The sequence below is a fragment of the Microcebus murinus genome, chromosome 18 (assembly GCF_040939455.1).
Source record: "Microcebus murinus isolate Inina chromosome 18, M.murinus_Inina_mat1.0, whole genome shotgun sequence".
NCBI classification, from domain to species: Eukaryota; Metazoa; Chordata; class Mammalia; order Primates; family Cheirogaleidae; genus Microcebus; species Microcebus murinus.
The window spans coordinates 16,324,671-16,348,170 of record NC_134121.1 but is presented as its reverse complement, the minus strand read 5'-3'; the positions used below and the strand labels follow the sequence as shown (position 1 = coordinate 16,348,170).

At 44.0% G+C, this 23,500-nt stretch overlaps 1 protein-coding gene across 2 annotated transcripts in view; it reads left to right on the top strand.

Moving 5' to 3' along the window:
* The window catches only part of ZZEF1 (zinc finger ZZ-type and EF-hand domain containing 1), a 122,792-nt gene that overhangs the window by 90,887 nt on the left and 8,405 nt on the right, over positions 1-23,500 (top strand). Inside the window, exons 40-52 of one of the 2 annotated variants that reach the window (XM_075994227.1) lie at positions 4,871-5,148; positions 5,882-6,056; positions 6,557-6,689; positions 10,902-11,101; positions 14,158-14,277; positions 16,204-16,302; positions 17,388-17,488; positions 18,750-18,885; positions 19,001-19,360; positions 20,413-20,556; positions 22,019-22,187; positions 22,367-22,465; positions 22,926-23,091. In XM_075994227.1, coding sequence (XP_075850342.1) covers positions 4,871-5,148; positions 5,882-6,056; positions 6,557-6,689; positions 10,902-11,101; positions 14,158-14,277; positions 16,204-16,302; positions 17,388-17,488; positions 18,750-18,885; positions 19,001-19,360; positions 20,413-20,556; positions 22,019-22,187; positions 22,367-22,465; positions 22,926-23,091 — 2,180 coding nt within the window. Of the gene's footprint in view, positions 1-4,870; positions 5,149-5,881; positions 6,057-6,556; positions 6,690-10,901; positions 11,102-14,157; positions 14,278-16,203; positions 16,396-17,387; positions 17,489-18,749; positions 18,886-19,000; positions 19,361-20,412; positions 20,557-22,018; positions 22,188-22,366; positions 22,466-22,925; positions 23,092-23,500 lie in introns of both variants that reach the window. The other variant, XM_075994226.1, reaches the window with a different exon arrangement.

Below are 23,500 nucleotides of genomic sequence, written 5' to 3'. Positions count from 1 at the left end.
GCCAATTAATTTCTTTCTATTTTTTTTTTTTTTTAGTAGAGACGGGGTCTTGCTCTTGCTCAGGCTGGTTTTGAACTCCTGACCTTGAGCCATCCACCCACCTCGGCCTCCCAGAGTGCTAGGATTACAGGCGTGAGCCACTGTGGCCGGCCCCTCAAATACTTTTTTAGGAAAGACTACATGTCTTTCTTTTCTTCTTTCCCATGAGGATAGTTTAGGTATAGAATTCTAGGGCACAGGCCTTTTCCTTCAGAACTCTATGAATATTTTGCGTGGTCTTCTACCATCTAGAGTTACTGATGAGAAGTCCAGTATCAAGATGGCATAAACTGACTATGCGCTCCTTTTGTGTCTGGCTTCTTTTACTCAACATTATGTTTGTAAGGTGTGTCGATGTTACTGTGATTATTTTCCCTTATTTGTTCTCATTGTTATTTAGAGTCCCGTTATATGAATATATTATGATTTTTAAAGTTCTTTTTACTATTGTTGGGCATTTGAGTAAGTTCTAATTTGGAGCTACTCCACATGGTGCCGTGAGCATGCTCGTACATGTGTTTCAGTGAACACATGAATGCAGGCCAGTGGTTTCCCTCAACATTTACATCAGTTTACACTCCCACACAGTATATGAAAGTGTCATTTGCTCCATATCCTCTCTAATTTTGAAACAATTACAAACTCGCATAAAAGTTGGAGGTGCAGGCCGGGCCCGGTGGCTCACGCCTGTAATCCTAGCACTCTGGGAGGCCGAGGCGGGCAGATTGCTCGAGGTCAGGAGTTCGAAACCAGCCTGAGCAAGAGCGAGACCCCGTCTCTACTATAAATAGGAAGAAATTAATTGGCCAAGTAATACATACAGAAAAAATTAGCCGGGCATGGTGGCACATGCCTGTAGTCCCAGCTACTTGGGAGGCTGAGGCAGGAGGATTGCTTGACCCCAGGAGTTTGAGGTTGCTGTGAGCTAGGCTGACGCCACGGCACTCACTCTAGCCAGGGCAACAGAGTGAGACTCTGTCTCAAAAAAAAAAAAAAAAAAGTTGGAGGTGCAGTACAAGTAATTTTTTGTCTGAGATAAGTTGCCAAGTTGATGCAATATTATCCCTAAATACATTAGTGTGTGATCTTAAGGAAGTGGTAAGCATTGTGGGGGGGAAGGGTTTACCTATATCCCTTTTTAGGGAGAGATAAAGATACACATTGTAGGCCGGGCGCTGTGGCTCACGCCTGTAATCCTAGCTCTTGGGAGGCCGAGGCGGGCGGATTGCTCAAGGTCAGGAGTTCAAAACCAGCCTGAGCAAGAGCGAGACCCCGTCTCTACTATAAATACAAAGAAATTAATTGGCCAACTGATATATATATAAAAAATTAGCCGGGCATGGTGGCGCATGCCTGTAGTCCCAGCTACTCGGGAGGCTGAGGCAGAAGGATCACTCGAGCCCAGGAGTTTGAGGTTGCTGTGAGCTCTGACGCCACGGCACTCACTCTAGCCTGGGCAACAAAGCGAGACTCTGTCTCAAAAAAAAAAAAAAAAAAAAAAAAAACAAGATACACATTGTAACCAAAATGTCTGAAAAAAAATCTGTAATCGGGAAGTGGGCAGGCGTAAGGGGGGAGGTGGGGAAGGCTATGTACTTAGGTGGTGGGTGCGCGTGCACCACCTGGAGGCTGGACACACTAGCAGCTCTGGCATAGCAGGGTGGGGGAGGGGGGCAGAGGCAAGATAATGTAACCCTAACAATATTTGTACTCCCATAATATGAAGGAATAATAATAAAACACACACATTAGTGTGTGTTTTCTAGAAACAAGGAGCTTCTCCTGTGCAACTAGAGAGCAATCAAAGTCAGAAAAATGAACACTGATACATTGCTACCCTCTAATCCTTAGCCCCCGCTGAAGTTTCACCAGTTGCTCCAAAAATGTCTTTTATAACAAAAGGATCAGAATTAACATGCAGCATTTTGATATCATCTCTCTTAGTCTCCTCTGATCTTAAACAGTTTATCCATCTTTCTTAACTTTCATGACCTTGACACTTTTGAAGATTACAGGCCAGCTGTTTTGTAGAATGTCCTTCTCTTTAGGTTTGTCTGATGTTTCCTCATGATAAGATTCAGGTTTTGCATCTTGGGCAGAAATATCACAGACGTGATGCTGCGTACTCACTGCAGCCTATCAGGAACACGGTTTGACCTATTTCATTACTGATCTTCACATTGATCACTTAAGTAAGAGGTCTCGGCCAGCTTTTTCCATTGTAATCTTTTCCCCTTTGTTATTAGGAAATATTTAGTGGGGAGAATCTTTGAAACTATGTAAATATCCTATTTTTCCTAAAACTATTAATTTATGCATTTATTTAGCATCAGTTAGGGTCCATTATTTAATTACTTATTATTATGCTTAAATTGTTCTGGATTTGGCCAGTGGGAGCCCATTTAGGCTGCATTCCATGTTCTTTTGACATATCCCATTTTTTTAATATCTCCTTCTTTGGGGGCACAGATGTTTTAGGCACTTCTTGAATTTTCCCCTAGCCCTGGGCTCAGCCTGGACTCTAAGGTGACCTGGTTCCATTTGGTAGAAAATGGTATTTAGAAACCAAGGTTTAAGCACTAGATAGGTTCATTGCTAACCAGGATATCACTGCTCCAAAACATTCTCAATGGAGAAAGCTAGGGGGTACATGCGTGCACGTGTGTGTGTGTGTGTGTGTGTGTGTGTGTGTGTGTGTGTATGTGTGTGCTTTATCTATTTCTTTCATGTTTATAGCAGTGGTCCCCAAAGCGGAGGCCATTCAGTTTGGCTCATTGACAATGCCCAGAGACATCTGTGATTGTCACAACTTGGGGAGTGCTACACAAATCTAGTGGGATAGAGGCCAGGGATCCTGCTAAACATCTTAAAATGCACAGGCACCACCTGCTCACCCCCCTTCACACACACAGATAAGAATTATCAGACCCATATATCAATACCACTGAGGTTGAGAAACCCTGATTTGGAGAGAGAGGAGATGAATTATGAATTCATGAATCTCTAATTCACATCTAAAACCACAAAGCTTATTCTAGTTTTCTCCTTTTTTGTATTTGTAACTGCTGTCTTTAACAGTGAGACTCTTGGATCCCATCATCCTTCATATAAGTACCTACTTGATCAGTCTTCCATCTTGGCTGCCACTCTTCCTTCTATGGTGTCTTCCGCTCACTGTTTGGACTCTGGAAAGCCCACATGGGCCTGCTCCTACATGGATACCTCTCACCACACTTGGGTCTATCTCTCTGTGCCAGGTTGCCCCCTTGCCTTGAGGCCACCCTCACCCACAGCAGGCTGCTACTCAGTGGCAACACTCTCCTTATGCTGCCTGGGCTCTGCCCATGCCAGGCTGAGCTCCCCACATGGATGCCCTCACCTCTCCACCTGGGCTTAGAAGCCTATACCAGGCTGCCCTTCCTCATTGATCCCCTCCTCACCCCCCTCCCAGGCACGGATGCCTTTCTCACCCCACCTGTGCTCTCACATCCTGCCAGGCCCCTCCCCCAGAGGGATATCTTCTTAAGAATCTTTTTTTTTTTTAAGGCAGAGTCTTGTTCTGTCTCCCTGGCTAGAGTACAGTAGTATCAGCCTAGCTCACTGCAACCTCAGACTCCTAGGCTCAAGTGATCCTCTTGCCTCAACCTCCCAAGTAGCTGGGACTACAAACACACACCCCTGCACTTGGCTAATTTTTTGTATTTTTAGTAGAGAGACTGGGTCTCGCTCTTGCTTGGGCTGGTCTCCAACACCTGAGCTCAAGTGATCCTCCCACCTCGGCCTCCGAGAATGTTAGGATTACAGGTGTGAGCCACTGTGTCTGGCGGAGAATCATTTTTTATTTCCAAGAACTTTTTGTTCTTTAATTGCTTTGTTTTCGTATTATGGGATATAGTGCCCTCTTGAATCACACTGAGGATAATAACTCAAACATTGTAAAAGTTTTCTTTAGTTTGGTGTATTTTTTTCCAATAGAAAATAACAGGTGGTATAAGTATAGAAATGTATGTTCTAGGCTGTTTATCTAAATGGTATTTATAATAAACAAGAGTTGGAAACAAAGTAAGTTGCAGGATCATATTTAAACAAAGCAAAATAGGCAAGGCACAGTGGCTTATGCTTGTAATCCCAGTACTTTGGAAACCTGAGGTGGAAGTATTACTTGAGGCTAGGGGTTTGAGACCAGCCTGAGCAATATAGTGAGACCCTGTCTCTACCAAAAAAAATTTTTTAAATTAGCCAGCCGTACCCTGTTGTCCCAGCCACTTAGGAGGCTGAGGAGGGAGGATTGCTTGGGCCCAGGAGTTGGAGGCTGCCATGAGCTCTGATCATGCACTTCACTCCAGCCTGGACAACAGAATGAGACATTGTCTTTAAAAACAATAAAAATAAAAAATGATAATAAAGAAAGAAAAATAACTTTATTTAAAATTAAAATTTATTTTATATATATAAACATATATAGAAAAAAGTTGAAAGATTATTCATTAAGCTTTTAACACTTGTTGTCTCCTGGGGGGATTATGGGAAGTTTTAACTTTCCTGTATTTCTGAATTATTTGAATTATTTTCAACAAACATATCGGGGTAGGGAGGGACCAATATTTTAAGTTTATTTTTCATGGTAAACATATATTAGGAGTAGGATTGTAAGATGATACCTAAGAATGTTTATTTTATAAGTAATTGTACCTGTGGCATTAATGAAAGCCACTGCATAATTCCATTGGCACTAGGCCAGTTGTAAATAAGACGCAAGGGGGATGGAGTGTTCAGCTGGTGTGATTACATGGATTTTGTACTGAACCGATTTCTCTCCCTCTTTTGGCAGGGTCCCACAGTCCCCCTGATAGACCTGGAGCATGTCCTCCCACTGATGTTTCAGGTTGTCATCTCAAACGCAGGCCACCTGAATGAGACCTACCACCTCACCCTGGGTCTTCTTGGCCAGTTAATCCTTCGTCTTTTACCAGCAGAGGTAGATGCTGCGGTGATCAAGGTCCTCTCGGCCAAACATAACCTGTTTGCTGCAGGGGACAGTTCCATTGTGCCAGACGGCTGGAAGACCACCCACCTGCTCTTTAGCCTGGGAGCTGTGTGTCTGGACAGGTAGCCTTGGTTCTCACTCCCCCAGCCGCTTCCACTCTACCCCACCTTGGTGTTCATTTCTTTAAGTCAAAGGTCTGGCTGTTAATTAATTTAAGTGTGTTACAGCACTATTGTCTGAGCATCTTTTGTGAGAGTAGAATTGGGTTTATTAGCAATGCGGTGGCAACCCTCATTATAGCAATGCTTAAAACCCACATTAAAACAACTGAGCAGTCTCAACACTGTCTGCTGATTCAGCTCTCTGAGATATATATGCTGATTTGTTTTTTCCTGAGAGCAGTAAGTGTAGGCCTTGGGGTTGAAGAAAATAAATCTTTTCATTATAAAAGTAGCTTTACCACAATACAAAATTACAAAAACAGAAATGAAAAAGAAATCACCCTGACTTGTACCATATTAATACTACTGGTGCTATTTTACTGTATTTCCTTCTAAGCTTGTGTGTGTGTGTGTGTGAGAGAGAGAGAGAGAATGTGAGTGTACATGTGCACACACATGCATGGGTGACTTTTTATGAAGATTTTTGAGAACATAGTTGTAGACTGAGTATGTAAGTGTCATCTTAATTTTGTTTATTGCTCACCATTTTATGAAAAGCATTATTCTGGTCGTTTTTAAGCCGATTAATGAATGGCTCTTTGCACGTCTCTGGGTCTGCCTGGAGTGTAGCTAGCTCTGATGAGCTGAGCTTGGAGCCCTGTGCATTGCCCTTAATGGAGCTCTTGCCTTCCAGCCGGGTGGGCTTGGACTGGGCGTGCTCCATGGCAGAGATCCTGCGGTCACTCAACAGTGCCCCACTGTGGCGTGATGTCATTGCCACCTTCACAGACCACTGTATCAAGCAGCTGCCTTTCCAGCTGAAGCACACCAACATCTTCACCCTGCTTGTGCTGGTCGGCTTCCCCCAGGTACCACACTCTGAAGGCCTGGCCACCCCTTCCCATCTTCAGCCTGTACATCAAAGTCTCTCTGGCATATGTGTATATATCTCTCTTTGGATGTTTGTGGGATGGTTTATTCAACTTGTACTTTTAACATTTTAGCCATTTGATTCATTTTATTAGTCAATAGTTGTCTTTGAATAATATGTAACTAATATATTAAATTACAAAGAACTTCAAAGAACAATTGTCATTCAGTTTGGCATTCATCTTGATCTTATTTCTAATCTTCATGTCTCTCAATTGATTGGGACAAAGGGGACTGTAGAAACATGGCTTCATCCCGTAAGGACTTAAACCAGTTCTGTGCCAGGCCGTTTGGACCTAGAGATGAGAAGAACCCTTTCCTTGAGTGCTGGCTGAAGTCAGAGGCACAGGCCAAAGGGGCCGGGTTTGTACTCTGCTAAGTGCTCTTTCCTGTCTCGATGTGCTATTGAGTTGCCTTCTCTGTCTCTATCATGTCCCAGGTCCTCTGTGTGGGCACCCGCTGTGTCTATATGGATAATGCCAATGAGCCCCACAATGTGATCATCTTGAAGCACTTTACTGAGAAGAACAGGGCTGTGATCGTTGATGTCAAAACTCGGAAAAGGAAAACAGGTGCCAAACATAATGATTTTTTCTAAAAATGAAAGAAAATTGTCTAATCCTTATGTGCCCTAAATCAATGAAGATACCCTGGTTCTTGCCCTGCATGTGATTTTTAAAAACATAAACTTCTTTCTCTTCATCTGTGGAATGATGTGGTTGACTGAATTGGGATAATTTTGAAGGCCCCTCTCCATGCTGTTGTTTTGTGTATATGGCTCTGTGTTTTTTTGGTTAGCCAGATATTTACTTTCTGGACATTCATTTCTCCATATGCTGGTGTCATTTGTTTTCTAATGGGTAATTTAAACATTGTGGAGTCACGTGACTACACTTAAAATAGTTGTATTGGCGTTCATGTAACTTTCCATTTTGTTTCATCAATAGAATATTGAAAGTATTATATCTTAAGTGCCCTTTTGACTTAATTTGCCAAACCCTAAACAATTTGCAGTATCTAACCATTATGTTCCTAGTTCTGCTTGTGAAGCAGTCTGCTGTCTCACTCAGCTTCAGCTTTAGGCAGTGTCTGTGCTGTTTTTGTTTATGGTATAAGGTAAATATCTAGGTTCCTTCTTTTTTTTTTTTTCTTTTTCTTTTCGCACATGAACATCCACTTGTTCCAGGACCATTTGTTGAGCAGACCATCTTTTCTCCATTGAATTATCTTGGCACCTTTGTTGAATTTTTTTTTTTTTTTGAGACAGAGTCTCGCTCTGTTGCCTGGGCTAGAGAGCCATGGTGTCAGCCTAGCACACAGCAACCTCAGTTTCCTGGGCTTAAGCCATCCTCCTGCCTCAGCCTTCCGAGTAGCTGGGACTACAAGCGCACACCACTACACCCAGCTAATTTTTCTAAAGTTTACTAAAAAGTAAAGACGGGGTCTCGCTCTTGCTCAGATTGGTCTCAAATTCCTGAGCTCAAGCAGTCCTCCCTCCTCAGCCTTCCAGAGTGCTAGGATTACAGGCGTGGATACCTGGATACCACAATCCACAGATGTTCAAGTTCCTTATAGTTGGCCCTCCATATCTGTGGGTTCAATCAACCTTGGATCTAAAATATAGTCGGCCCTCTGTATCCATGGGTTCCACATATTTTTTCATCCTTTCACTTTAACCTGCGTATATCTTTACATTTATAATGGATTTTTTTGTAGGTAAGCACATAGTAGGTTACTTTTTTAAAATCCAATCTGACAGTCTCTGCCTTTTAATTGACATGTTTAGAGCATTTACATTTTATGCATTTATCAAGATGGTTGAATTTAAATCTTCTGTCTTCTTAATTGTTTTCTTTTCTTTTTTTTTTTTTTTTGAGACAGAGTCTCGCTTTGTTGCCCAGGCTAGAGTGAGTGCCGTGGCATCAGCCTAGTTCACAGCAACCTCAAACTCCTGGGCTCAAGCAATCCTCCTGCCTCAGCCTCCCAAGTAGCTGGGACTACAGGCATGCGCCACCATGCCCGGCTAATTTTTTTCTATATATATTAGTTGGCCAATTAATTTCTTTGTATTTATAGTAGAGACGGGGTCTTGCTCTTGCTCAGGCTGGTTTCGAACTCCTGACCTTGAGCAATCCGCCTGCCTCAGCCTCCCAGAGTGCTAGGATTACAGGCGTGAGCCACCACGCCCGGCCATTCTTACTTGTTTTCTATTTGTCTTCATCTGTTTGTTCCTTTTTTCTTCTTCTCCCTTTTGTGGATTTTTTTGTTTTGTTTTGCTTAATGATTCTATTTTATTTATTTCTACTATTGGCTTTTTAATTATCTCTCTTTTTTTTTTTAGGTGTTGCTCAAGGGTTTACAATAGTCTACCTTCAAATAATTTCTTAGTGGTTACTCTAGGGTTTATACTATATACCTTTAACTCATCATAATCTACCTTCAGATAATATTATACCACTTTACATAGAGCAGGGGTCTTCAAACTTTTTATTTTATTTTTTTATTTTATTTTATTTTATTTTTTGAGACAGAGTCTCACTTTATTGCCCAGGCTAGAGTGAGTGCCGTGGCGTCAGTATAGCTCACAGCAACCTCAAACTCCTGGGCTCAAGCAATCCTCCTGCCTCAGCCTCCCAAGTAGCTGGGACTACAGGCATTTGCCACCATGCCCAGCTAATTTTTTCTGTATATATATATTAGTTGGCCAATTAATTTCTTTGTATTTATAGTAGAGACGGGGTCTCGCTCTTGCTCAGGCTGGTTTCGAACTCCTGACCTCGAGCAATCCACCCGCCTCGGCCTCCCAGAGATCTAGGATTACAGGCGTGAGCCACCGCGCCCGGCCTTTCAAACTTTTTAAACAGGAGGCCAGTTCACTGTCCCTCAGACCGTTGGAGGGCCGGACTATAGTTTAAGAAAAACTATGAACAAATTCCTATGCACAGTGCACATATCTTATTTTGAAGTAAAAAAACAAACGGGCGAAAACACCTGCATGTGGCCCACGGGCCGTAGTTTGAGGACACCTGACATAGAGTGGGGAAACATCACAACATTATTCTCCAACCCTGTTCTTTGTGCTGCTGTTACCACACATTTTACTTCTACATAACATAAATCCCATAACACAATATTATTTTGCTTTAAAAAGTGAGAATTTTTAAAGATTTAAAAATGAGAAAACAATTGCTTTTATATTTATTCACATATTTTCCCTTTCTGATGTTCTTCATTCCCTTGTATAGATTCAGTTTTCCACCTGGTATCTTTTTTTAGGGGTGGGGGGCCTGAAAAAAATTCCCTTAGCATTTCTTGTAGTACAAGTTGGCTGCTGCAAAATCTCTGTTTGTCTGGGGGATGTTTATTTTTACTTCATCTTTGAAAGATAATTTTGCCGGTTAAAAAAAATCTAGGCTAAGAGTTTTTTCTTTGATTACTTTAAAGATATTGATCCATTGTCTTCTGGCTTATATAGATGTCTATTATCATTCTTATTTTTTGTTATTTTTTTGTAATGTGTCTCTTTTCTCTGGCTGCTTTTTCAGCAATTTGATTATGGTGTGCCCTGGCATGATTTTCTTTGTGTTTCTTCTGCTTGGGGGTTTATTGAGCTCCTTGGGTTTATAGTGCTCATCACATTTGGAAAAATTTTGACCACCATGTTTTCAAATATCCCCCACCCCCACAACCAGGACACTTCCACTCTCAGGCTGGTGGGAAGACAAAATAGTCCCAGCTCTGTGTAAGCTCCAGGAATTGTTCCGCCTACCACTTTTTGGTAGTTATTTTTCCTGCCATTAGATAGTTTCTTCTCACATATGTATAAATCAGTACTGAGGCAATGGCTCGTGAGGAAGTTTCTCTGGAAAGCTCTTCCCACCCACCTCTCTGTCTGTGCATCTCGCTTCTCTGTGATATTCTGCCCCGCAAATTCTCTAGCTGCCTTGATTTCCCTGAACTCTCATCTCTGCCTCTTCAATTCACTGATGCTACTGAACTCTGCTTAGATTTCTGCTCCCTGCTCTGCATCCTAGAAATTATCTCCAGATGGTGTTATTAGAGGGCTGACCTAATTTATATCTATTCTCTCAAGGAACATAGTCCTGTACTACCTATTGCCTAATATCTGCAAACCATTGTTTCATATTTTTTTAGTGTTCTGGTTAAGGTAGAAAAGTAAATCCAATACCTTTTGCATGTTGTTTGGAAGTAGAAATCTCATGTGTACAAATTTTTTTTTTTTTTTGAGATACAATCTCACTTTATTGCTCAGGCTGGAGTGCAGTGGTGCAATCATAGCTCACTGTAGCCTCAAACTCCTGGGCTCAAGTGACCCTCCCTCCTCATCCTCCTAAGTAGCTAGGACGACAAGCATATGCCACCACACTGGCTAATTTTTTAATTTTTTTGTAGAGACAGGGTCTTGCTATGTTGCTCAGGCTGGTCTCAAACTCCTGGCATCAAGTGATCCTCCTGCCTCAGCCTCCTAAAGTCACATGTATTATTTTTGAGAACTTTGTTAACACCTTTGGAGGCAAACTGCTTGTGCACAGTAGTAGGAATGTGATTTGTCCCTCTCAGTTACTTGGTGGATAGGTGGCCATAACTATTTTTGTACTTACCTACAAGCTGGCCTTAATGGCTAAAATTAAGCCTGGGAGTTTGTGTTTTTGCACTTCTTACTTTAGTAAGGCACATTACTGTGGAAGAAACTTAGTTAGCTGCAGGAATCATTTACTGTATTTTTTGTGCTTTTTCTCTTCCTGCTTGACGTCACTCTTCAGTGAAGGACTACCAGCTGGTCCAGAAGGGAGGAGGACAAGAAGGCAGTGATTCTCAGGCCCAGCTCAGCCAATATTCCCAGCACTTTGCCCTCATTGCCAGTCACCTTCTGCAAACCAGCATGGACAGCCATTGTCCTGAGGCAGTGGAAGCAACATGGGTCCTGTCCTTGGCCCTCAAAGGATTATATAAGACACTAAAGGTAATGATTTCTTCCGTTTGGTAATGAATCTGCTTCTCACTTCCCTCTCTGAATGACAGCTCCTTTGTGTCACTGTAGGAGATGAAGGGAAGAATAAACAGGGCTGGAATCCTATGGGAACTTTGAGCAATAGGTTTGGCAGTTGGGGTGGGAGGAGGTAGACAAGTTAAAGAGTGGGATGACATTTGGCGTGAAGATGAGAAACCTTGAGTTAGGGAACTTCGTCCGATGCCCCAAAGGCATTGATTGGAAAGAAGGATCTTTTAAAGAGGTGTCTTTCAGCTCACTTCTACGATCATCTTCCCAATGGAGCTATGAAAGAAGGAGCTCAGCTGAAAAATTTGTGAGTTCCTTGGCTTTTTTTTTTTTTTTGAAGCTGCCTGTGTTTTTCTTTTTTTTTTAATTTTTTTATTTCGGCATATTATGGGGGTACAGATTTTATGGTTTCAATAAATGCCCATTCCCCCTCTCCCCCCACAAGTCTGAGTCTCCAGCATGACCATCCCCCAGATGGTGCACATCTCATTCATTATATATGTATATACCCACCCCCCTCCCACCTGCCCAATACCCTATTACTGTAGTACCTATGTGTCCACTTAGGTGCTGCTCAGTTAATACCAGTTTGCTGGTGAGTATATGTGGTGCTTGTTTTTCCATTCTTGGGAAACTTCACTTAATAGTATGGGTTCCAGCTCTAACCAGGAAAATATAAGATGTGCTATATCACCGTTTCTTAGAGCTGAATAGTACTCCATGGTATACATATACCACATTTTATTAATCCATTCTTGGATTGATGGGCACTTGGGCTGTTTCCACAGCCTTGCAATTATGAATTGTGCTGCTATAAACATTCGAGTACAGGTGTCTGTTTTGTAGAGTGTCATTGGATCTTTTGGGTAGATGCCCAGCAATGGGATCGCTGGATCAAATGGTAGATTCACTTGTATCGCTTTAAGGTATCTCCATATTGCTTTCCACAGAGGTTGAACTAGTTTGCAGTCCCACCAGCAGTGTAGGAGTGTTCCTCTCTCTCCGCATCCACACCAGCATTTATTGTTTGGAGACTTTTTGATAAAGGCCATTCTCACTGGAGTTAAGTGATATCTCATTGTGGTTTTGATTTGCATTTCCCTGATGATTAGATATGTTGAGCATTTTTTCATATATTTGTTAGCCATTCTTCTGTCTTCTTTAGAAAAGTTTCTGTTCAGGTTCTTTGCCCACTTTTTAATAGGGTTATTTTATTTTTTTCTTGCTGATTTTCATGAGTTCTAAGTATATTCTAGTTATCAGTCCCTTATCAGATGCATAGGATGCAAAAATTTTCTCCCATTCTGTAGGTTGTCTGTTTACTTTCATGACTATTTCTTTGGCTGTGCAGAAGCTTTGTAGTTTGATCATGTCCCATTTATTTATTTTTGTTGCTGCTGTGATTGCCTTTGGGGACTTCTTCATAAACTCTTTGCCTAGGCCGATGTCTAGGAGAGTGTTTCCAACTTTTTCCTCTAGAATTCTAATAGTTTCATACCTTAGGTTTAAGTCTGTTATCCAGCGTGAGTTGATTTTTGTGAGAGGTGAAAGGTGTGGGTCCTGTTTTAGCCTTCTACAGGTGGCTATCCAGTTTTCCCAGCACCATTTATTGAAAAGGGATTCTTTTCCCCAGTGTATGTTTTTGTCTGCTTTGTCAAAGATTAAATGGCTAAATGAGGATGGTTTTATATCAGGATTCTCACATCTGTTCCACTGGACAATATTCCTATTTTTGTGCCAATACCATATTGATTTAATTACTGCAGCTTTGTAGTATAGTTTGATATCTGGCATATTAATGCCTCCCATTTTGTTTTTGTTGCCTAGAATTGCTTTTCATATTCGAGGTCTTCTTTGGTTCCATACGAAGCGTAAAATTATTTTTTCTATATCTGTGAAGAATGCTGATGGGATTTTAATAGGTATTGCATTGAATCTGTAGATCAGTTGGGGTAGTATAGACATTTTATCCTCTGCTATTTCCTTCCTCAGTGTTTCATAGTTCTCCCTGTAGAGGTCTTTTACCTCCTTGGTTAAGTATATTCCTAGGTACTTTAATTTCTTTGTTGCTATTGTGAAGGGAATTGAGTCTTCAATTTGGAGTTCCTTGGCTTTGAAGGGTATCCAGTGGCAACACTGGTGGGGAAGTCATGCAAGGGACTCAAGCACCACAGGAGACTAGACTAAGTGGCGTTTCAGCTCTGGTCCAGCCCTGAGAGTCTATGTTGTAGGATTGAGACCATTCCTCTACTATGTCTTTAGTTTGTGGCATTTATCATAATGCACTGTTACTTCAATTGTTTACATTATACTGGGAAAGGGAAAATAAACTCCCTGAGGGCAGGGATCATTTCTGTCTTTGAATCCTTCAAACAGTAAATATTTATTGAGCACCAAGGACCAGATGGAACTGAATATGTAGTGGTGAACTAGAAAAAAGGTCTCTGCTTTCATGGAGCTACAGTCTAACAGACAGAGAGACAGCAGAGAGCTTGCAAGGAAACTGCCATGAGTCAGGAAAAGCCTTTCTGAAGAGGTAAAATTTGATAGATAAGGAGTAGATCTTGGGAAAACTGGGCAAAGCATTCCATGCAGAGAGAATAGTAAGCTCCAGGCCTTAAAGGTGGAGCGAGCAGGCATGGTTGTCAGGGAGCAGAAAGGACAACCTCCAGGGCTTCAAATAGGACAAAAGAAGGGAGTGAAACCAGAGAGGCAGGCAGGGAGCCCTATAGGACTTTGCCGCCTTGATTAGGGTCTTAGATTTTAGTCTAAAGGGCATTGGGAAGCTTTGGAAGGTAGAGAACAGGGAGTGAGTGACATAAAATATGCTTCAAAAATACTTGTTAAGTGAATGACCAGACAGTGGATTCAGTATTTCTTTCTCCCTTCTGACTCGGAGTTTCGCTAGGTCAGCTTGGGCCATCAGCTGAGGCTGGGCTCTGAGAAAGGCTTGCTTCTCCCTAGCCGAGCCTTACCTTCACTCTGAGGCAGTCACTTATCATTCTTTTTTCGCTTGGCAGGCTCACGATTTTGAAGAGACCCATGCTACCTTCCTCCAGACTGATTTGCTGAAGTTGCTGGTGAAAAAGTGTAGCAAAGGGACTGGCTTCAGTAAAACGTGGCTCCTCCGGGACCTAGAAGTAAGAGATGGGGAGGGGGGGGCGGGCGGGCAGAGGGGGGGCGTGTCCTGCTACTGCTGCCTGATGCAGATTTACTGGCCTGGGAGTTAGAAGCATCAACTAGTTGCACCTGGTTCTGCCTTGTGCACTCATTTCATACAGTGTTTAAAATCACCCCTTGCTTCTGACTTCCCTTCTGGAAATAGAGATTATGACACTGTCCCCCCTTGTCAGGGAAAATGAATTTGGTGTTTGTTCAAAGAACACTGGAAGAGAAGTATTTTATGGAAACACATGCTTGGCTGTTATATCATGGTAATAAAGTGTACCTTGAATTATTGTTTCCCTTTAAAGTTCTTTTGATCTAAAATCTGCTTCTAAATTTATCTTTCCTTATATGTATCTTATGGAAGATTTTAGTTGATAATTTTAATTTTATTACTATTCCCCTTAGACCTTAGATCTGTCTTAGCAGAATTGCAGTGGTTCCCTGTGGACTTTCTGTACCAAATGCCAGCTTCAGGCCCAAGAAAGGCTGCTGCTGCAGGGGAGGTGGGGAGCAGCTGTTCCCAGGCGCACAGAGGCCTGAACTGGAAGACACAGCCCTCAGCTCCCAGAAGAGGATTTGGTTAGGTTTAAGGAAGATATGCTGAAACTTATTAATGAATAACCGGAAGATTATGTGAACTGTTATTCTTAGGGAATATTCTAAATTATAATTTTTTTATTAAATAATAGAACCATGGCTGGGCACGGTGGCTCACGCCTATAATCCTAGCACTTTGGGAGGCCAAGGCAGGCAGATCGCTCAAGGTCAGCAGTTCGAAACCAGCCTGAGCAAGAGCGAGACCCCATCTCTACTAAAATAGAAAGAAATTAATTGGCTAACTAAAAATATAGAGAAAAAATTAGCCAGGCGTGGTGGCACATGCCTATAGTCCCAGCTGCTCAGGAGGTTGAGGCAGAAGGATTGCTTGAGCCCAGGAGTTTGAGTTTTCTGTGAGCTAGGCTGACACCATGGCACTCTAGCCAGGGCAACAGAGTGTGATTCTATCTCAAAAAAAGAAAAAAAAAAAAAAATAGAACCACATTGCAGGCAACTTATAAAAGAAAGAAAAACTCCATTATTTTATACCCAAACACAGCCACCATTAGCTTTTTGTCTATTTCCTTCTTCTAATTTTTTTCCTATGGTTCTGTAGTACATACATAAATTTAAATTACATGGTGAGCATAGTATTCAAATAAATTCAGGCCATATGATAGGCATTTTTCTAAGTTTCCATATAGTTCTCGTAACTACCATTTTTGATGGCTACATATTGATACATGAAAGCAGCTTTCAGTTTTCTGCCGTTAATGCTTCATTGACCATATTATGAATATAAGGATGATAGCAGTTTACACCATCAGTGGAAAAGTTAATAAACATAAAGGTCCCCGTGGTATTTAGTTAGCATTTCCTTGACTACAGAGTATAATTGAACATGTTTTTATATTTCTTTATTATTGATAGTTTCACATTCTGTAAGTGAATTCTCATGTCAAATATTTTCTACCCTTACATGGTTAAAGAACTGTGCAAGGCTGGGCACAGTGCCTGACACCTATAACCCTAGCACTCTGGGAGGCCGAGGAGGGAGGATCACTTGAGCTCAGGAGTTCGAGACTGGCCCTAAGCAAGAGTGAGACCCCATCTCTACTAAAAATAGAAAAAATTAGCCAGGCATGGTGGTGCACGCCTGTAGTCCCAGCTACTTGCGAGGCTGAGGCAGGAGGATCGCTTGAGCCCGGGAGTTTGAGGTTACTGTGAACGAGGCTGATGCCACGGCACTCTAGCCTGGGCAACAGAGCAAGACTGTGTCTCAAAAAAAGAAAAAGAACTGTGCAAGCTTCTCACCCACTACATGCTCACATTCTGTCCTGCCTGGTTTTCTTTCTGTGTAGATTTTGTCCATCATGCTGTACTCGTCAAAAAAGGAGATCAACACTTTGGCCGAGCATGGAGACCTGGAGCTGGACGAGCGAGGGGACCCAGAGGAAGAGGTAGAGCGGCCAGTCAGCAGCCCTGGTGACCCGGAGCAGAAAAAGCTAGACCCTCTCGAGGGCCTGGACGAGCCCACCAGAATATGTTTCTTGGTGTGTTCTTGGGTCATCTTATAGATTGGGCAAGAGCTTCCGGGGAGTGGATTTTCTTTGGCTTGGGCCATGTTTTAGAGTAAACATGAAAGTCCTTCAGTATAATGTCCTGAGAATTCACTTTCTGAAGATCCAGTCTGTATCGTACAGAATTCATCCAGAAGAACAAAAAAGCCCTAAAGCAGTAGTTCTTAACATTTTTGGGTCACGGACCGAAAAGCTTTAGAACCATTCTCCCATAATATACACATTCAAATATTTGTTTAAAATTTTGCGTAAATTTCCAGGGTTTACTAAAGCCCTAAGACCCACCCATAAGCTTTAACATGATGGTCCCCTCCTCATAATTTCTCAGAAATATTCTCTTACCTTCCCTGGGTAATCCACTCTTCCTCAGAATGATGTGGGAAAGATTGAGGGCATGGACGTCAAAAGTTGTAACTACAGTGAGCTATAGTAATACCACAGTACTCCAGCCTAGGCAACAGAACAAGACTTCATCTCTAAAAATAAAATAAAAATGTTTTTAAAAGGAAAAAAAAGTTGTAACTAGATGAAGAGTAAACAGGATGTGGAATAGGGTATCAGAAAAGCAAATACCATTAAAAAAAAATTCAAAAGAAAATACAGTGCCCAAGTATGTCCTAGTTGTCAAACTTGAGCATAAGACAGGTACAGAGAAGCTAGCAGTGAACACAATGGTGTGAATAAGTACTGACTATTAGCATTGATTTTTTTTGGCATGGTATTTCTTTTGGTGTTTCAGTGTTTTATAGTTTCCTTTGAAGTTATAATAGTAATGCAGCTTTTACAGTCCATGTTTTAGTGCTTATGATTTTATATGCTTTTTAAAAGTACTTACATAATGTTCTTCAATTACAACCTGTGAGTGGCTTTTGAAATATCGTCTCATCACTTTGGAGTTCAATTTATCAGTGATGTGTTGAAGCACTTTTAATCGTTTCTGTCCCTCTTCCTCCCTGTGCCTTCAGATGGCTCACGATGCCCTCAACGCCCCTCTGCACATTCTCCGCGCCATATACGAACTGCAGATGAAAAGGACCGATTCTTTCTTCCTGGAGGTTCAGAAGAGGTGAGGGACATTTAGGTGCTGCTGAAACATGGCAAGGGAGAGGACACGAGAGGGTGGTTAGACCTGTACCACCTGTCAGCGGGATCTGGACCAAACCCCGACAGGCCAGGAAGCAGTTTTCAGTCCTTGGTAAAGTGATATGGAAGGTGATATGTGCTACGCAGCATGGATCATCTTCCAAGTGTGCTTGTAGGTTCCTTTGTAAAAACTTGACATTTGCGGTCAGTCTCAGAGTAAACTCATATTACAGACTCAGACACTGAGGCAGGCGCCAGGATGTGTCATTCCAGCGCAGCACAGAGCAGGCGCTTCTACTCAAGACGTTCCTTATTTATGTTTTTGTTTTTTCACCAGTGTAAATTGTTTTCATTTTTTTCCCTAAAGGATGATTATAAAATTAACAATTTTCCCTTTCTCTTGGCCAGGAAGTTCAGAGCTGGTTCTTCAGCCCTGCATTTCAGTTTGTCTAGAACTTTACAAACCTATAATCTGATCTCCTCCTCCGTCCTCCCAAAGCCTGGTTTTGACTTCTTATTCTAATTTATAGCAAATTCTTATTTAATTTTTCTTTTATTCATTATTTCATGTTTGTATTTTACCATATGTATTTCTTACCTGTTGCCTCAAATCCTTTGCAAGATGAAGCAAGGATGCATTATTTATAGTCTAAGCTGACATAACAAAAAATCCAGAAATACGTTGGATCAAGGCAGATAGAATTTGTTTTTCTCTCATGTAACAGTCCAGAGGTAGGCAGCAGTCCAGGGTGGGTGGGCATTTCTGCTCCACAAAGTAATGCACTGATCACAGGGGTGTTATTCTCAACTGCGTAGTGAAAGCTAGCTCCTTACACCACTTCTGGATTCCAGCCCAGACGAGAGGGGAAGGTAGAGAAAGGAGTGGCATGCTACCTCACTCACCAGCCATCAGCCAGAACCTAGTCACGTTGCTGCATCTGGCTGCCAGTGGCGCCGAGAACCATGTCTGTAGCTGGGTGACTGTGTCTCTTGCTGAAACTGTGCTGAGAACTTTGTTTCTAAAAGAGAAGAGGAGAATGGATTCCGGGGAACAGTTTGTGTCCACTGCCACAGGGCGTATGTTCACGAATAAATAAGTGTTGTGAATCCAGTTTGCAAAATACAGAAAGTGATAATGTAATTACATTAAAAAATTTAATCAACATTTCTGACCAGTTTAATTGCGGGTTAAACTCTTGCCCTTTTACACATTTTGTACCCAGTTTTGTGCTGCTTTTCTTCAGGTTTGATGGAGATGAGCTCACCACCGATGAAAGGATACGGTCCCTGGCTCAGAGGTGGCAGCCCAGTAAGAGTCTGAGGCTGGAAGAGCAGAGCGTCAAAGCTGTGGACACGGACATGATTATCTTGCCATGCTTGGTATGTCCCCCCACCTTGGCACCCAAGTGTCTGCACTCCCACTCCTACCCCTGTCCCCCCACCCACCCCCAAGCAAGAAGGCCAGGCCTTTGTAACAGTGGTCTTGGGTTTGCAGTCCCGGCCTGCACGCTGCGACCAAGCCACTGCTGAATCGAACCCAGTGACCCAGAAGCTGATCTCCAGCACGGAGAGTGAGCTGCAGCAGAGCTACGCCAGGCAGCGCCGTAGCAAGAGCGCCGCCCTGCTGCACAAGGAGCTGAACTGCAAGAGTAAGAGAGCTGTCCGGGACTACCTCTTCCGAGTGAATGAGGCCACAGCCGTCCTGTACGCCCGCCACGTGCTCGCATCCCTGCTCGCCGAGTGGCCCGGGCATGTGCCAGTGAGCGAGGACATCCTGGAGCTCAGTGGCCCTGCCCATATGACCTACATTTTGGATATGTTCATGCAGCTGGAAGAAAAGCACCAGTGGGAGAAGGTAGTTAAGTAGAACGAGCTCGCACTCACCCTCCAGGCTTCTCCTCTGACCCCAGGGTGTTTGAACAAGCTTCCTCTAGCACGTGCTTCCTGGAGTGAGGTCACCTGTGTGGCCATCCAGCTCCCTGACAGGTGTGAATGCAACAGAGGTAGGGCCACTGCATCCTCTTCCAAGCATTGGCCCAGAGCTGAGCTCACAGCCTGGCCCAGACTCGATACTCAGAGAGTATTTGAAATCAAGTCTTTAACTTGTTCTTTTAAAATAGTGTTGGGTTAGCAAACCTTCACAGGGCTAGAAGCTTCTCTTCTGTCTCTTGCTGCATAGAAGCAGAGGACCAGATGTACCAGAAAACATCATGGTATAGAGACCTTAAGAGCCCTGGGCATGATTTCCAGCTGAGCCAGAGTCACCCTCTTCCCATCCCCAAGTGCAGAAATCTTGAAGCACATCTGGTAGCTCCTTCTCCATCCTATCCCCCTCCACCCTCACACACACATGCAGTCCAGAAAGAAGGTAATTTTCCCTCTAAACCTTTTCCCATGTAAGAATACCACCAGTTTCTAGGTCCCTGAAATCCTTTCTCAGCCTCGCAGCCCTGAAGGTGCTGGCAGGTTTGCTCTGGCCTTATTTATCTTCTGGAAGGGACAAAAGAGAACCATCGTGCCCCTACTGGCCCCTCCCTCAGACATGTCCTTGCCCACTCCTGCCCCCTGGAGCTCCCAACTCTGCACCTTACCGGGGTATTGGCCACACTGTGCTGTAATTATTTACCTGTAGGTCAAGCGACCTGCTGGGCTGGGAACTCTTCAGGGACCAGGGCCATCTCTGATTGGTCCTGTTACTTCTTCAGACCTCCCTAAAGCAGGGTCCTGACTGACAGCAAGGGCCTGGTGGAGTGAGAGGTGGGGTGGGTCTTGGGGTGGGGTCACAGAGGTTTGTTCTGGGTCCAGGACGATGCCAGCACCTTTGGGTACATCTTAGGTTAAAGCAGACTCTCCCTTCCTCCTGATGCCACTGCCAGGCCTAGACCTTACCCGCTTGTGTCCCACCAGATCCTGCAGAAGGTGCTCCAGGGCTGCCGAGAGAATATGCTGGGGACCATGGCCCTGGCTGCCTGCCAGTTCATGGAGGAGCCGGGAATGGAGGTGCAAGTGAGGGAATCGAAACACCCGTATAACAACAACACCAACTTTGAGGTATGGCCCCGTCGGCAGGCCCCGCAGGGCTTACTGAGTAGCGAAGACCTCAGCAGCTCTCTCAGCAGCGTGCCCCGACAGCCCTGACCGGGAGAGCCTCTGCACGCTGAGCTGCCGCCCCGCCAGAAGCCAGGGGTTCTGTACAACCAAGTCTCCCTTCTCCTGGCCTTTCTTCTTTTGATAGAATAAAAAAGGGCCAGCTGGCTCTCACGGAGCGTTTACTTTTCCTGCAGCAAGCTTCTGAGAGAGTCCGTGGCTACTCAGTGAGGCAGTGGGTCTGCGTGTGGGGTCTGCGTGTGGGTCTCGGCTCCACCCTCGCCCTGCTGTCGTCTCCTGATGACTGGCCACAACTTGGACACTGCGGCCCCTTTTTAAAAATTACCCAGAACTGAAAAACCTCATCTTCTCCGTCCCCTTTGTATCTGGACAGAGAGAAATAGGGTTTAGATGAGGCATGGGCTGGGCACCCTCCATTATCTCATTGACTTAATGCCACGTGCATTTCTTTAGTCCTATTAAAAATGTTGGAGCCGGCCAGGCATCAGCGTCTGGGTGGAAGGTGCCCTACAGCCCCAGTGGTGGATGACAGAAACCAGTTTGGAACTTTGTTATTACAAAGCTGAGATTTTGTTTTGCAGAAATATAAACCCCTAACTCTCTTCCTTCCAAGCCTCTTCTCTCCCCATGTTCCTGGGCTCTGTCTCAGTCCCTCGACCCCACATAGACACATGTGGTCAGCCGCCAAGTTCTACCCCAGAGAAGATCATGTCGTCTCTCCGCCGCCCCCAGGCCCTCCCCTCCCTCCTCTGGCATTCCTGTTGCTGCTGCTTTCTGACCCCTGCTCTTGCCTGGTCCCAGCCCAGCCTTGCGCCAGCTACTCCCATCCTCGGAGTGGTGCTTCTGTGGTACCAGCCTGAGCAAGGCTTACTCCTGCTTCAGACCTTCCCAGGGCTCCCCTTGTTTGTCCAGACAGAGTCTCAGTGCCTCATTTTAGTACTCAAGGCCTTCAGGGTCTGTCCCTGCCAACCTCTCCAGGGCCTTGTTTCACCCATTCCCACTTCTCAAGTATGTGCCCACATGGCACACCCTTTACCCCAGACACGCCAAGCTCCTTGCTGTTCCTGAACTCATCCAAGACCTTTCCAGGACTGCTCCTGTGCCTGAGATGCACCCCGTGTGCTCACACCTGCCTCTCCCCTGGCCTCCTGCCCCCCTTTCTCCTGACTCTTCTTGTCCTGTTCATTCTTCACAGCACCTGAACATCTCTGAGCGGGCCCTTTTGGCCTGCCCCGCACTGTGTGTGCAGCCAGTGCGCATGCTCCTCGCCCAGCTACACTGCGGGCCCCGGAGGGTGGACTGTGGCTCACTCATTCTCACACCCCAGAGGCAGGACTTGGCATAGAGCAGCCTGCAGGAAATATCCAGCGCATGGTAACGATAGAAGTGTCCTTCCCTTCCCCAGGATAAAGTCCACATTCCTGGTGCCATCTACCTCTCGATCAAATTCGATTCTCAGTGCAACACAGAGGAAGGCTGTGACGAGCTAGCTATGTCCAGTAGCAGTGACTTCCAGCAGGATCGACACAATTTCAGCGGGTCTCAACAAAAATGGAAAGATTTTGAGCTTCCAGGTAGTAAAAAAATACTTGGTTATATACACTCTTCACTTAAAGTGTTTAAATCTAATACTGAGTAGGGAAATTACTGGCGAATTTTAAAATGGGTTTAATATATCTCATCAGAGATACCCCAGTTGCCCTTCCCTGTTGCTCCAGTCTCCTGATCTGTTTCTGATTCTTGTGTGGCCCAGGAGACACTCTGTATTACCGCTTTACCTCCGACATGAGCAACACCGAGTGGGGCTACAAATTCACTGTGACGGCTGGACACCTGGGGCGCTTCCAGACAGGTGTGTGCTCTGGTCTTTGCATTGGAAGGTCTGCCTGCCGGGGCCACTCCCTGGCTGTAGGAGCCCTTATGTCACTGATTGTTGTTAAAATCAAAGCAGGTGCTTTCCCTCCAACTCCCACAAATTGGTCTCACGAATCCCATACCCATCGCTCTTGAACCTGACATTGTTGGCTAGTTGTAAACTAGAACGGCCAGATGTACGAGCTGTTCTGTCAAGGCCTGAAACAGATGCCTGTTCTCTGAGAATTGACCAGGGCTTTTTGCAAAAAGGAAGAACTGAACATGTTGCTCCTAAGCTATTTTTACAAAAGGCTTAATTTCCACCAAAACTTAAATGATCACAATGATTTCATCCTGTTTTTAAAAATTTAAGCAGCTTATAAAATAATGTCATTCTTAATGTAAACACTTGTTAGACTTTATTTTTTAAAATATTTGTGTTTTGGGGGGTTGGCCAGGATTCGAAATTTTGAAGCAGATGTTGTCAGAAGAAAGGGTTGTGCCTCACCTCCCGTTGGCAAAAATCTGGGAATGGCTGGTGGGCGTGGCCTGTCGCCAAACTGGTCACCAGCGACTAAAAGCCATCCACTTACTTCTGAGGATTGTGCGGTGCTGCACCCACAGGTGAGCTGCCTCCTGGACGTGCGACCCTTGTCTGTCGCTTGCCTCTTCACTCTGTTGATGATGACCTTGATGAAAAGGCATTTGTGATGTTAATGTCTTCCGGTTCATCAGTTATTTCCTTTATGGTAGTGCTCTTAGTGTCCTGTGTAAGAAATTTTTGCCTTATTCAAAAGTCATGAAGATATTTCCTATGTTATCTTCTAGAAGCTTAATTATTTTTCCTTTTACACTTAGATTTATAATCCACCGGGAGTGAATTTTAGTGTATGATGTGAGCTGTAGGGGTCAAGTTATTAATAGTTTTTTCCATATGGATCTCCACTTGACTCCAGAGACCACCTCTGCACACAGGTGACTCTCACCGCACTGTGGCGCCACCTTGTCACGGAGCAGGTGTCCATGTATGGAT